At 33.3% G+C, this 15,687-nt stretch overlaps 1 protein-coding gene across 1 annotated transcript; it reads right to left on the bottom strand.

The window, feature by feature from the left end:
* Positions 1–5,228: 5,228 nt before the first annotated feature.
* Positions 5,229–7,519, bottom strand: LOC136984919 (glutathione peroxidase-like). The gene is made up of 3 exons (XM_067282059.1): positions 7,132–7,519; positions 5,832–5,975; positions 5,229–5,758 (listed from the first exon to the last, which is right to left on the bottom strand). Exons 1-3 carry the CDS (start codon positions 7,435–7,437, stop codon positions 5,555–5,557), a joined length of 654 nt encoding a protein of 217 aa, XP_067138160.1. The 5' UTR covers positions 7,438–7,519; the 3' UTR covers positions 5,229–5,554.
* Between the last annotated feature and the right edge of the window lie 8,168 nt (positions 7,520–15,687).

Genomic DNA, 15,687 nt, shown 5'->3' with positions numbered 1-15,687 from the left:
ATACGGTAAATGTTTAGTTAGATTATAATTATAATGTAATCTTTAAGTTAAATACAGTGAAATCTCGGTTTTGTTGACTTCGGTTATCGTCGATTTTTTCGTGAAAAATTTGTCTCGGATTTCGTCGGTGTGCCCACGCGACCTTGCCGAAATCAGAGGGCGACTCACGTTTTCCTCTGCAGTATGGCGTTGTTTCTCGTTGTGCAAACATTAACCCGCACGTCTAGCGAAACAATTCGATTGCTTTCATTTCCTGTTCGTCGTGGTGGCTCGTGTCTCGTTAGGATTGGTCGAATCTGGACCAATATGACTGTTCCGTACAATCCGTTGGATTTGAAAGAGAGAGCTATAGACGAGCTGGGACGCTGATTGGAAGACCGCTGGCCACCGGCACGCATATATAAGGACAGTTTAGGCGGGAAAATGGAAGCGGCTTTCGTCCGGTTAAAGAGAAGGCATCGTCTCGCCAACGACAGGAGTGATTCCCGAAAGTGTTAGTGCATCGTAAGGTGTTTTTTTAAACGAAATTATGTGTAATACGAACAATTAGCAATCATTGGCACTTTGGTTTCGGTCGCAATTTTTTGCACATCAAGTTTAGTAACTTGACTCTGTTAGCTCCATCATGGGACCAAGAAAGTTTCCAGAGCCAGCAGGCCTTTGAAGAAGAAGGCGAGGAACACGATTGATTGAAAAAGGAAATCATAGAAAAATATGAGAGCGGCATTAAGATTGCTGAAATCAGCCGCATGTACGATAAATCGCCATCCACAATAAGTTCCATTGTGTCGAAAAAGGAAGTGATAAAGGAGGCTAATGTAGCGAAAGGCGTAAGTGTACTAACGAAACAGAGATCTCAAACAATTGAAAACGTTGAACAGTTATTATTAATTTGGATCAAACAAAAACAGTTAGATGGCGATTCTGTTTCGGAGACAATGTCGAATAGCATTTAACAATAATTTCGATCGTTGATTCCAACACTCCTCAGTCTTTCATACGCGAAGAAGAGTCTTCAGAAGGATAAACAACATGTTAAATATTCATTTATTTATTATATTAATCTTATATATTCATTTTATGTTCATTTCTTATTGTTTTTAGTACTAAACACTATATTCATTCTCTAAAAAATGTTTTTTTGGTGCGTATTTTGGAGTCTCTAGAACGAATTAGTCGGATTTACATTGATTCCTATGGAAAAATTTGTCTCGGTTTTCGTCGGTTTCAAATTTTGTCGATTGTTTTCGGACGAATTACCGACGAAAACCGAGGTATCACTGTAATAGCAAAGGTAATACAACTAATTAATTTATAATAATATATTATAATAATGTAAGGACGGATAATCAGCGGCTAAGAGGCTATCAGTCTTACCAGTTTTATTATATAGGCTCTACATATCAGTCTGTAGTTATTTGTAAGTAATTTAATTATCAGTGTTAGTAAAGTAGTGAGTAAGTAATTAGTAGTAGTCTAGTAGTTAGTTATTATTATCACAATCATGAATCACATACATTCATATCATCATATATCTAAGATACTGATACTCATTAATTTAATTAACTATTTAACTAACTAGGTAGTCTCAGTCTCTCACTAATTTTCACAATAAAATTGCCTAGCCTAGTCCACTAACCACTTATAGAATAAAAGTTAAAAACTCTTACTTAATAGAATTAGAGTAGAAGTTGTAAAATATTAGTCTTGTCTTGAATAAAGTATTTTAAAGGATTAAATAAAATTAAATCAATCACTTCTGTTATTTTTTTTTACTTTTCTGGAAGTAGGATCTCAAGAAACAAATGGATGATGGTATTGTCTCCCAACCTACTTCTTAATGAATTGTACATATATATCCCGCTACAAAGAAGGCCCTTCCTGCTTCTACAGTAGTTAGTTTCAGGGTCATCAAATAAACATAAATCGTTCCGTCACGTGATTCATTGACGTCACAACTGACCGTAAATTAGAATTATACGCCAGGGCTAGGAGAGGAGTTACTTATTTTATTTAGTGCGAAGACACTTTATTTAGCGAGAGCGGAAAATAAACTGGCAATTAGATCAGCAGAGGTAAAAAGGCGGGCGGTGCGGTATAGAGAGGGGGTGTAGCACGTGCCACACTGAACGACAACGTCATTCTTGCCGCCGAGCGATAGCGCACGTAGCAAAGCGGCAACGCCGACAACGTAGACTTTTGCGCCATTATTTAGAAAGTTAATTGAGTATTTGCGGATCCAGCAGGCCGAAGAATGCGCTGGATCCAGCTGGATTGCTGGATGAGGAATCCAGCAATTGCAATCCCTAGTCGAGTCCCGTCCCTCATCATCCACCGCTTCTATTGTGAGCCTAGCCAAACCCTAACCAAAGCCTAGTCAATGGGTATGTAAAAAGGAAAGTGCCTACAAGAAGGAAAGAGCTTTAAAAAATGACTATAAGAGGACAAGATGATATTTTTGTAAGATGTCACTACCGAAAGATTACAAAGAATTTTAGCAAAGAAAATTACCCTACAGTAAACCTACTATATAGTAGGGAAATTTTCGTGTTTACATACTGTCTTTGTTGATTAAACAGTCTAGACATTCATTAATTTAAAGTAAATAAAGTTATCAGGTCAAGATATTTTCTTTGAATTTGTGCCAAACATTTATTGAATGAAAGCATTGTTTCCAAAAACAATAAAAAAAGACAAGATAATTAAAAATTTCCACACCTTGGCAATATATATTTAAATAAATAAACATTTTGCAATAATAAATTTTACTCTCCCGGCTGTTATAACACGAGAAAGTATCGTAATCATCCGAAAATTTTACTTTCTTCTTACATTCCTGGTCGTTTTAACGTAACGCTGGTTACATTTTCGGCTGTTATAATATAATATTGTAATCGTGTCACATTTGCCCTTCCGGGTTTTTGGAATCGTTATGTTTTGACACCTCTGAACACCAAAAAAATAAATAAATAAAACTGATACCCGGAATGTGTGTGTGTGTGTGTGTATTGGCATCTATTTCGTTTAATAGCTCAGAATGGAGTAAAGATTAAGAAATTAAGTTTGGCACGATAACTTGTATATAAGGAGCATTGGTGCCATTAAATTTTGGTGGTTAAAGGTCGAGGTGGGGACAGAGAGAGCGTTGATGGTGTGTATGAGGTCGGACTTAATGACGATTTAACTCGTTATTAAAATTTACAATATTTTTTCAATAAATAAAACTCGTCCCTACCCTCAAAATTAAACCTTTTTTTTGACATTTTATAATAATTAGTAATATAAAAAGTATTTTAAAATAAAATCTCATAACAGATGGCGCCACAGAAATTTCATTTATTATAATAAAAATATACTGTAAAAGTTGTTATTAACAGCCGGGAAAGTTACGCAACTCGTTGCTGGAATTTTTCCTTATAATCTAGGGTTAAAATTAGGCCGAACAGTTTTACTTCTACGGAATAGAAATTGATTAAACTACGTGACGTCGGAAAAGTAACCAATTTCTATGTATATAAAAAAGAACATGTTCAATATGTATATAAACAAAATTAAATTACGCATTTTTCAATTAAATAACTACCCCCAAAAAATTATTAATTAACAAATGGCTACATAACCACACAATAAAACAACCGATGCCTAAAATTTTTGTACGCGTACGTTAAATATAATTTAACACATTCTGTAATTTCTTACATAGTGTTTTGCCGATATATTTAATAAAGTAAGGTCTGAAGAGGGGCATAAAGCGGGAAATGCGTATCCTTTCTAAATTACAGAAAATAAATCTATTTTTTCCATCAAAAAAGAGTGTTTCTGTGTGATTTGTTCCCAACAGCAACTTTGTGCCAAGTCCGAAGGACATGACATACAATATTTTTTTTCGTCTTCATTAATAGCGTAACAAATGAACTTAACAATTGACTTTATATCGTTTTGCTCTTTTTGTCACGAAGAGTGCGATTTCGAGATTTCGTGAATGTATTTTGATTCTACTGGGTATCGTCTCTTCCGATGAAAGATTTTTTTTTAACATTTTATTGCTACTTACACAGATAACAATTTCATAGAAGAAATTATAGGCTTTAAAGAGAATGAGATACGGAAAATGAGACATTTTCTCGGTATCTTCCACACTATGCCACAGGATGCACCCAACTGCCGTGACATTGCACGTCCTCTACTGAAGCTCGACTATTTATTGACTATTCACCAATAGCTGTGGTAACATCTTCAACAACTTGTGAAATGATAGGTTTATGTCCTCGACTAGACGTCCAATTTTCTTCAATCGAGTGATCATTTATCCTTTCTTGTAAAGTCAGTGGTCCTCGGCGTAAATTCTTAAGGCGGCGAAATTCCCAAAATACAGTACATCCGCGGCATTGCAGTCGTTTTCATAAAACTTCACAAAAAATATGCGTTTTGGCAAGTTGACCATCTTAGCTAATAAGAATGCCACTCAATAGTTGTGGTTACTTTTATACCCAGAAATTGGCTCCAAAACGTGTGCTTTTCCGTTGTTTGCAGCGCTAAAAGTGCCATAGTATTGAGTTTTAATTCTTTTTTTACAGAAGTCTTCTACGTGTTCTGAAATGTTACCACACCTGATTGGATCGCATCTAAATTGCTAAATACAACGTTGAATACATACTTTAATTAAGATCACCGGATATATAAACTTTTTCTTTGTGATTGTAATTAAACCATGTCAAATGAAACCAACTTTTTCTGTAGTTTGATATGTATCTATAGGAAAATTAACAGCTAATAACCTTGGATAATTTAACTACATATTCTTCTCTATAAATCATTTAATTGAAAAAAAAATTATTTAACGAAAGAAATCGTTAGTTTGATTCAAATCAATCGTCTAAACATTATTATTTAGTATCTACAGTTCGAGAAGACCTTGTTTCTTAGTTAGTTATTTAGGTGAAGGTCTTATCAAACAAAAGTTTTCAATAGTTTAACAAATAGTAAACAAAATAATCTGTACTTAATATAAAATCGAATAAAACGAGTTTAAATAATGTTTGAAGAGAATATTTTTAACGAAAATTTGTAAATTATCTCACGTATTTCTTTTAATTGCACAGAGTTCCAGTTTTAATTATGATCTGTACGTTATAAATAAGATTAAAAATTATGTACAACTATATTTATTTACCACAAATTATGTTATTGTGTAGAAAAATTGTTTATAAATAAATGGTTAAATATAATTAAATCGTGAATGGTTTATTTAAAAAAGTACAACAGCGATTATATTTATAAATCATCAAAAAGTTTCCCAAAAATAATAAAAATAAAAGAAGATTCATATTGTCTTTTAAAGTTTTCTTTTTTAAAGACACGAAACTTGAAATATTCCACTTCAAATCTTTCCGTAATATTCAATTCCAGAATGATTGAATGCACAAGATCAAACCGGGATATAAATACATTCCAAATAAACCAACTGTTTGAAAGACAGGTGCTGATTTATTCTTCATTATAGGAAGTAAGAAGCGAAATATTCATCGACACGCACTCTAATTCTTCGAATGACTTATAGTATATTGGAAGAGAGTAAATGTTCGATGTCCCTAGCAATTATTTGGGGTTGCACGCTTGGATCGTAACGCGTCACCGGTTTACCATGGCGATTTATTAGAAATTTCTCAAAATTCCAACGAATGTCTTTATTAGTAAGTTGAGAATAGAAAAGCTTCTCTTTAGGTGCGAACGAATCTCGAGTTGGAGGACAGAATTTCTGCAAAGAAACCATTAATTTAATTCAACAATCGCTAGTTAGTTATTAATAACTTAAATCCGTTAGTTTCTACCTTCAGATAAGTGTAAAGTGGATGCTCTTTCTCGCCATTAACTTCGATCTTCGTGAAGATTGGAAAATTAGGTGTAAATCCGTTACCGGGTCTAACGTATTGTATCCCGTTCCAAATTTCTGTGCCATCGCCTCCGGGTTCTTGCTAAAAATATATGTATATGACCGAGTTAAACAGTATTGCAAAAGATTATAATAATGGAAGTTTATTTGGAAAATACAATGGATTAGTAGACTCTTCTATTTGATGCCAAAAACTTTAGTAATTTAAGAGGCAATTAAAACCTGCCGCTTTGGGAGATCCGGAATCGAATCCGATGGGTTAAAAATCTCCAGATATTTTTCGGGGGTTTGTCTCGAATATATCGGCCTCGACCCTCACCACCCAGTTGTCCCTATTGTGGGCCTGGCTAAACACCCAAAAGGTATGATTAAAATATCCTCTTAGTGCCCCCAAGACGAAAAAGTCTAATAAGACTTATTAAGTTTAATTATATGTTTTGAACATTTAAAAAAAAAACAGGAAAGCATCTATTTTTAATTCAATAAAATCTAAAAATAAATTATTATATAATTTTTTTCATATTTAAAAAAAACAAATTCAGTTATAAATTTCATAGCAAATGCAAAACATTTAGTTATTGTAACATTAAATACCAAAATTCTAGAGGATTTCTCAACAATAAGTTATAATTATTAAAAATTTTTGACTTTTTCCTTATTTTTAATAACGAAAAAGTCAATTTAAAGTATGTAAATATTGGTTTGATTATAATTTATTTTCGATAAATCGCAAATTTTAATTTTCTATAGCATGATGTGGTAATTTAATACGTTTCGACTCTCTCCGGTCGGATTTGTTCAACATTTTATCTTTTATTCGGCATTGATCTATTTGTCGAGGATTTCCCAACTTCTATTATTATTATTTTTTTTTTTTTTTAAATAAAGAAACACATAAAATAACCTCCAAACAGCAGCCAATGGCCGTTGTTCGAAGGTTCGACTTTATATCCATTTACAAATTTTAAATTCTTATTTATTTAGAAATTATGAAAAAAGGTTAAAAATCCTTCTAGAGTTGAAAGTTTTTCCAATAAGTTAAATTAAAAATTATTATTATTAATTATTTTTTATCGCAAAGTTTATAACTGGTCTACTTAAAACAAGCGAGTTGTTAAACCATTATTTAAAAACAACAGAAAGAAGCGTTCGGAGGAAACATCTACAGGAAATAAACATCCTTTACAGAAGTTAAAGATAGATTCTACAGTTTATATTAAAATAAAATGAAAACTTACCATCCCGAATTGGTTGCAAGGAAACCCTAAAACGGTGAAATTACTGTAAGTTTCTTGTAGTGCATTCAGTTGTGTATAGTGCCAAGTGAAACCTCAGTAAGTGGCCACATTGACGATTAATACCACTTTTCCTCGAAACTGCGACAAACTTACGTTTTTCGTTTCGTGAAGGTTCGGTATTGTGAAATTGTAAATAGAAGCTTCACTATAAGGTGATTGGAAACACGAACGACTGTCAACCCTTCTATCCGCGTAGCCCAGTCCCGCTAGGACCGCACAGGATAGGAAAGCTGCCCATAAACCCATGAGTGGGCGAGCTGACCTTTCACTCTCCTCTCTGTTTCTTACTAGAACTGCAACACGTATAATACAGCTGTACTTGGTAGCGCCTATATAAGTGTTTTCTACTCTCCACACGTGTCACTTATCATGTCTTTACACCAATGCGCATGAGTAAAAATGAAGTTTAAATATTAATATTCACGAATATTTCTTATACCGATCATATAATTTTTAAGAATTTTAGAAATTTAAATACGTTTATTTAAAAAAATTTTCTGTGTAATAGATAATAATTTCACAAATAAGTATATTTAATAACTTTTATAAGTTCTTATAAAGGTTACATTGCGCAATTTTCACAAACCTGTTTAAGTTACATAATTTTTGAAGTAAATATTTAATTATTAATTATTTAAATAGTTAAATACGTAACTAATTAATCATTATTTAAGTATGACACGAAGAGCAAAATAGATAAATAAATGGGAGAGAAAGCGATAACGGAAATGAAAGTAAACGTATTTTAGCTACATTTGTTAATTTTAAATGAGTGTTTCCTAAACAAAGCATTTTATTATATTTTTTTAAAATTTTTTGTAGAGTGAATCATGCATTGATGAAAATTGACCTTGAAGTAATGTAAAATAGGCTACAGCTAAGTAAGGAAGTTTAATATATTGTCAACTTAGCGGAAGAAATTTTATTTTATTTTATTTTTTTACATAGATAATTCAATTAATATAGATTAAAATATAAGAAATAAACCATTTAAATTAATTTTTTTAAATATTTTTGCCATTTTTCATCTGTTTGCACTAAGAGGAATAGGTCCACAATGAGAGCAGCACGCTTAGAAGGCATCCACAATGAGAGAGAGGCCTTAACAGCGTGTTCATTTGAATTAATAGGTTGCGACAGTAAATTAAAATGGTTATATCGTCTATTAATATAGATAAGTCACATTACAAAATTTCAAAGATATAAAAATGTATGAATCTGCAAATTATTGTGGGTATAGCTTACATTTTTTGAGTTAATTTCTTTCCATTTTACTATTTATCTTTTCTTGATTCTTGTATTTATACGCTAATTTAAGCCTACATTATATAAAATAAAAATAAATAACAGGCGCCCGTCGGAATCATAAAACTTTATGAAAAGATGAAATATGCTGAAGGAAATACATCTTTGCTAAACAGTGAAATAATAAAATATAGTACAATATAAATATAGGGCTATGTATCACGAGGTAGAAATGGAAAGTTCATAGATCGCTTCAAACAAAAAGATAAGACGAGATTAGATGTACAGAAAGAAAAATAAAAATTATTTCTTAAAATTTTCTAAATTCTGGCGTAAATTTATATTTTAAATTGATCTCGTGATTGTCCATAGACCCATGACTGAGCAGCTGACCTTTCACTCTCCTCTGTTTCTTACTAGGATATAATACAGCTGTACTTGGTAGGGCTACTGATTGAGTAAAAGATTTCACAAATTATAATTATAAAGCTGACTGAGTTTGGTTTATTGGTTTATTTGTTTTCGGCAACGCTATACGTGGACGGTTTTTCAAAAGGGATGCTTTCCGGGAGGACTATAAACTGACTCCTATTTAGGTTTTACTAACGGAAAAACCAGAAAACACGTTTGCCAGCCCATTGGCGAGGCTCGAACTCGCATGTATTTTTAACAGTACACAATTATTTTTATGGCATAGAGTATTTAGAGATATAACATTTATCATATTTCATTTGTTGTGAAACCGTGTTGTACTAGATTTTCTTTAGAAGTGTTGAACACGAGATCGTGTTAGTAACAATCACATGGCTTTTTCCACCTTTATTTAGTTGACTATGACCAGGCTTTTAATAAGTATCATCATACGCTTTGCGCTTATTGTCAAGTGACATTATACAAAATAAGAGTGAAATCATTTCAAGTTCGATTAAATTTTTATAGAAGCTACACAGCTTGCCATTCAACTGCTGTTTATTTTTGAGAAATCCACATTTCTATAATAACGATTTAAAAAGTCATTGGTACTTTTTACCGTGGACTAGTGCCTACAGGTTAAGAAAATTACCAAGTATAAATAGCATATAAATAGCAATACGATTGAAGTGATATCCTGAACACGTACATCCTAAATCGAATAGGTTATAACATTTAATTTTTAAAGTCAGATTGTATTTAATACACAAAATATGGATGGCCGACACTGGATAATGGATGGCTAACATTTACTGATCTGGATATCCGGAATCTAACCCGAGCGAGGAAGTTTTCATGGAGACGGTCTGTTTCGGATACATAAAATCCCCATCCTATGTCCCCATTGTGGGTCTGGTCGAATCCACGATGGGTATAAAAAAGACCTTCTTAGCGTCTGCAGGGTGGATTTAAAAAATAAAGCATATCATGCACGAAAATTATACAAGATGGCCTAATTTAATCAATCCACTGGAATAACTACCAAAATATGCATCGTACAAAAAACTGCATTGAACCAAACATGTTAGAGTTCGAGGGAGCCACAAGAGAAGGCTATCGGTTTCATATAGATGGCGCTATAATCGGTGAAAACGGATCGACTTCATTTTCTTAAATGGTAACCTCATTTTTTTTTAATTGCAAATTATGATTCTATCTCAAAAATAAACCGAATTTTATTTAAAAAATTTTTTGAAAGATATACTTATCAGAAGTTATGAGTGTTTGAACTTTTACCTCGCGTCGCGGGCGTCTGTAGATATCTGGAAAATTCATTGCAAAAAAGGAAGGAAAATGCTTACAAAATTATTATAAATATTATTATTATTCTGAGGGACCATTCTTTTTCTTCAGATAATGAACTGATACAAAACATCAGAGCAAAATAAAAAAAAAACATTACAATTGTTATCTAATAGGTTCATATTTTTACACAGAAATGAAGAACGGGCAAAACTTTCTAGACTTTGTGAGAGATGAACTACAAATCCAAAGAATGTGGATTCAATTAAATTAGGTGGGAATCCGTTATACACGAACTGTAAGAAATTATTTATACTGGCATTTTAGTTGAAAGTGGGTTGGACGACGTGGACAATACAATGGCCCACATCATCATCAAACATGACTTCGCCTGACTTTTATTTGTGACATATTTAAAGAATTTAATCTATGAACGGGAAGCAACAACCAGATAAGATACGAACGGAAGAATTCGAACAGTTTGTTCAAACATACCACGAAACGTTTTATTAAAATCTGTGACATTTCCATCAGAGATTGACATGCATTCATCAAAATGGAGATGTCTTTGAACATTCTTTTTCACAGGAGAAAACTGTGACAAGCACTCACGTTAACTAAGCATTCCTCTGAATGCTTAGTTAACGCGAGTTATCCTGGTTTTCTTCATCTTTGTAACACCTAAATAGGAGCCAATTTATGTAAAAAGTCCCAAAAGGTATCCCCCTCGGCAAGTTGCCTACGAGTTGCGTTGCCGTATACAAACAACAAATCCACAAACGCTCGAAGACGCGATGTGGTGGCCTCGCAAAATTTCAAATGGTCATAAATTCTGATAATTGCATCTTTATAAATAAATGTTTTAGATTAAAATATCTTTGTTTTTGATGTAGAATCAGAATATCCAATAAAAAAAATGAGAGTTTTCATTTAAGAAAATTCAGTTCACCACATTTTCATTCATTATAACGCCGATAGTGTCATCTTGTTGCTCTTTCTAAGTCTAATGTTTATGGTTCAATGGTTTTTTGTAAGATGCGTATTTTTTCGAGTTATTCCAGAGGAATGATTAAAATGGACCACTTTCTATATATAAATCTTCAGAAATCTGGATATTACGTGAAGAAAATCTTAGAAAACATTTTTCACAAAATGGAATGTGTTTTTTTTTTTAACTCTTTCCGCCCTGTGGGTACTAAGAGGGCCTCTTTTAGAAGGCCCATTATGGGTTCGGCCAGGCCCACAATGGGGCGACCGGGTGGTGAGGGACGGGGCCCGACATATCCGAACGGACCACCCCCCGAAAAATTCCTAGGGATTATTCGACCCCGGGTCCTCCAGAGCAGTAGGCTGCCACCTTGACCGCTCGGTCATCCGGCCGTCCCTAAATAGAATGTGTTAAATTATACAATGTAAAATATATAGAAAAAGATGGTGTAGACCAGTGGTATTCAATCTATGAGTCGCGACCCCATTTGGGGTTGCGGAAAATTACTATTGGGGTCGTACTGTTAAAATGTTTGAATACCATTGGTGTAGACAATTTCTTTGTTTTCTAGAGGTGAACTTCACCTCTAGAAGGTTCACCGGAAATATATACACGAGTAATTAGATAAATTATATCTATGCAATAACATTAAATTTGCATATATATTTTTTACTCTCAACTGGACTATACGTTAAAGTAATATAATCGAACCAGACTGATTACGACACATAATGTCGTATCATATTTTATAACATTAAGAATTCAAAAATATCGAAACTGTATTAATAATAAATATTATTCAGTCCAATTATTAGCATATTAAGACATTAGTATTTATTTGGAGCTAAGTAATCGATTTATCAGAGATATTTCTGTTATAATTAGTTTTTTTTAAAATTAAATAAGTTAATTTTTTATATTTGCAATAAAGCATTAGGTTTCAAAAATAAACAAGTATACGAGTGTAACCGTGAACAGTCATGCGAAATTACGCAACGTATCTGTTGTAACTCATTAAATGCTCGTTAAGTAAATTAAAACTGTGTTGACATATTAAATTGGCAGCTAAAAATACATTCTAATATTATTCCAGAATAAGAAATATTTTTGTTTTTTAAAGTATAAATTAAGTATTAGCAAGATTATCGCATTTTATACAAATAAAATACATGGAGTGCTTCTTTATTAAAGAGTAGACTTAAAGATTTTATTTTCTGTTAGGAAAAATAATGTTAATTTTATAGTGGTAGGAATCTACGGCCCCAGTTTTCTCCGGTTGGGGGAAAATCCTCGGCCTTTCCTTCTCCACGATCCTAATTATGAATGGAGGAATATAGATCACGTGTCATAGAACAGACTTAGAATCGAATTGGATGTGTGACAGTGAAGCCGTGATCACTGATAACCAGGGAAAAAATCGTCGTGATTAATTAAAAAGTAACGTTCATCGATCACACTAGTATCGAAAGGTTTCTCATCACTGACATCTAACTAGAGAAAACCGAAATAATTATCTTATATTATCGGTTTTTATAATTAATAGAATATAAAACGGTAATATAAAATAGTTTAAAGGTTTTTCTGTGATTATTTATAATATAATACGACAATATCGACATCGCTTGGAAAGAATTAACTGACATATGCATGAACGAAGTGTGAAAAAAGGTATGGCTGGAGGTATACAAGGGTTCTCGCGAAAAGAGTCTATCGTTGACCAAATTGTCAACCTAATCAATACAGCAAAACTAGGAGATGTAAACGATCAGGATATCGAGGAGTTACTGCAGGTTTGTGGTGATAGCCTTACCAACAACGACTTTCAAGAACTGACAGAACAAGGAATTCGTGTAGAACTGAAAAATAGTGATTCTGAAAACGAAGAACCCAAAAACTTGTTACAGATTTCCTTAGTGAAAGTTCGGTAACGATAACCGAAATCGTTGATCAAATTATAGCGAGTGCAAAAACAAGACAAGGAGTTTGGATGCGATCTCCTGCTACCGACATTTGCTTAAGAAAAGAAAAAGAAAGCGACAAATGAAACTACACGACTTTATCGCAAAAAACAAGAATTTTAGAAGAGCCAGGACCTTTGTCACAAAAAACGAACTTTACATTTCTGTGTGCATATATTTATGTGTTATGTAATGTATATTATTATGCGAATTAATATAAAAATAACTTAAAATTTAAGTAAAATTTGTTTATTTTTGGTCACGTGTTCCCCTCTTCCTATTTACTATGTATTAAAATGACCTCGTTTAACGCTGTTTCGTTTAGCGCTTTGTCATCTAGGAACTCATCCTAAGCGCTAAATGGAGGTGGCTGCTTCAGAGTTCCACCAAGAGTTGGAAAGAATGCTTCTCCACAAGTGATTCGAATCACTTGTTGAGTTTCATTTTTCCTAACTCACACAATGAAAATATTTATAATTTCCTCTGAATACTTCAAATTCAACTATTCGAAACTCACCGTATTGTTACTATCTAAACCAGCGTTTCTCAAAGTGGGCGATAATGCCCCCTTGTGGGCGGTGAGTAAATCTAGGAGGGCGCTGGAGGCAGGTACTGAACGGTGATCAAAGGTAAAAGTTCCCTTTCCTCTGTCAAACGGATAAAAGGAAACATTGAGGAATGGTTTCCAGATGTCGAGAACAATGTACGGTAAGAGCACAAAGTGTGAGATTCATAGAAAAGTTTTCCTAAGAATATTTCCAATCCTTTCTCACACGGGGGGCGTTGGGTATAACTTTATGGAACAAAGGGGCGGTGGATCAAAAAAGTTTGAGAATCACTGATCTAAACTAATGGATGCAACATTACAACAACTAGTAATAATGAAAAAATAGAAACCCACTAAGTGCCAGGTCATAATTAGGGATTGCAATTGCTGGATCCCTCATCCAGCAATCCAGCTGGATCTAGCGTATTCTTCAGCCTGCTGGATCCCTCATCCAGCAATCCAGCTGGATCCAGCGTATTCTTCAGCCTGCTGGATCCAGCACCAGGTGCTGGATCCAGCGCTGCGGATCCGCAAATACTCAATTAACTTTCTAAATAATGGCGCAAAAGTCTACGTTGTCGGTGTTGCCGCTTTGCTAACTACTAGACTGCTACTAATTACTTACTCATTACTTCATTAACACCAATAATTAAATTACTTATAAATAAACTATACCTTTATCAATCCAGTAAAATTTAATAAAATAATAACGTATTCAATCGCTTTTAGCGATCTTCCTCAGTTACAAAAAAATACATTAACTATAGTACATAAAATGTGTTGGGAATAAATATAAAAAGAATTGTGCTTAATTACATCCCATTTTTAAACAAGATACATAGATGTACTGCTAGGTCTAATAATTTTCGCATTGTATACCGACGTAATCCTACTGTTTTCAAACTTTTAAGAAACGATAAAAAGAAAGAGGATCGAAATTCAACAACGGGTATATATTCGGTGCCTTTACACGACCAACGTTTCAATTCCAAGCTTGTTTATGTGGGTGCAACGATGCGCAGTTTAAAACAAAGGCTCAAGGAGCACAAATATTTAATCGGTAAGAACCTTGACAACACTGCGCTGGCATCATACGCAAGACAGAAGGATGTTAACGTCCAATGGGATTAAGCGGCAATTATAAAAACAACGACGAATAGGCAAACGGTCAAACATCTTGAGAGATTGGAAATCTGCAAGGCGTAAGTGTTAAACCGAACTAAAGTTAAGTTTACTACCTAAATGTGTAAAAAGTTTTACTGATTTGTAGTGACCAGTTTAATTAAATAATAAAAGTTTCTTAAGTATTTTTAAAAAATGTTTTATTTCATTAAAAAAACATAAATTTCTGGATGGATAGATAGATAGGCAGATAACACTTTATTGCACCAAAAATACATCCGCGCTGGATCCAGCTGAAATTATTTTGATCCAGCAAAAATCCAGCTGGATTGAAAACACTGCTGGATTGCAATCCCTAGTCATAATAAAATGCACGTTAATTTTAAGACCACAAAATTTACTTCAAATTCATACAGAATCTTAATAAACAAAAACAAAAAATACTCGCTCTGCGCGAAATTTAATAAAGCGTTACACAGCCTTCTCGTTTCTTCGGCATCTCCTGTCTTCACCCGAGCGGGCCTTAAAAAGGCGGGACACAAAGAGCCTTCCCCGCCTTTCGTCGGCGTGTCCTGTCTTCACAATAGTCATCTACAATAGAAAAAGCAAACAATACATTGTAACAATTCGTTAGGTATTGTTAAGATATATTTTTAACAACGCGTGACGTTTTACGATCACACCATGTTTTTACGTCACGTGTTACGTAAATACATTAATCGCTTTGAAATATTTCAGAAAGGATTATTTTAACTTTTTAACGATAATGCTTTTTTCTAATAAATAAAATTATAAAAATGAAATTTACAGATGTCCAATTATTCGTTTATTCTAAAGTAATATCAAACATTTTATTCTAGACATATATTATATTTTAATAATTCAAATACACTTCCTGCAGCTATGGAAAATTTTGAATTTTT

This window comes from Centruroides vittatus, unplaced genomic scaffold, assembly GCF_030686945.1.
Source record: "Centruroides vittatus isolate TY-2023 unplaced genomic scaffold, ASM3068694v2 contig_941, whole genome shotgun sequence".
Lineage (NCBI taxonomy): Eukaryota > Metazoa > Arthropoda > Arachnida > Scorpiones > Buthidae > Centruroides > Centruroides vittatus.
The sequence above is the reverse complement of the archived record's forward strand: the minus strand, read 5'-3'. Positions and strand labels throughout refer to the sequence as shown.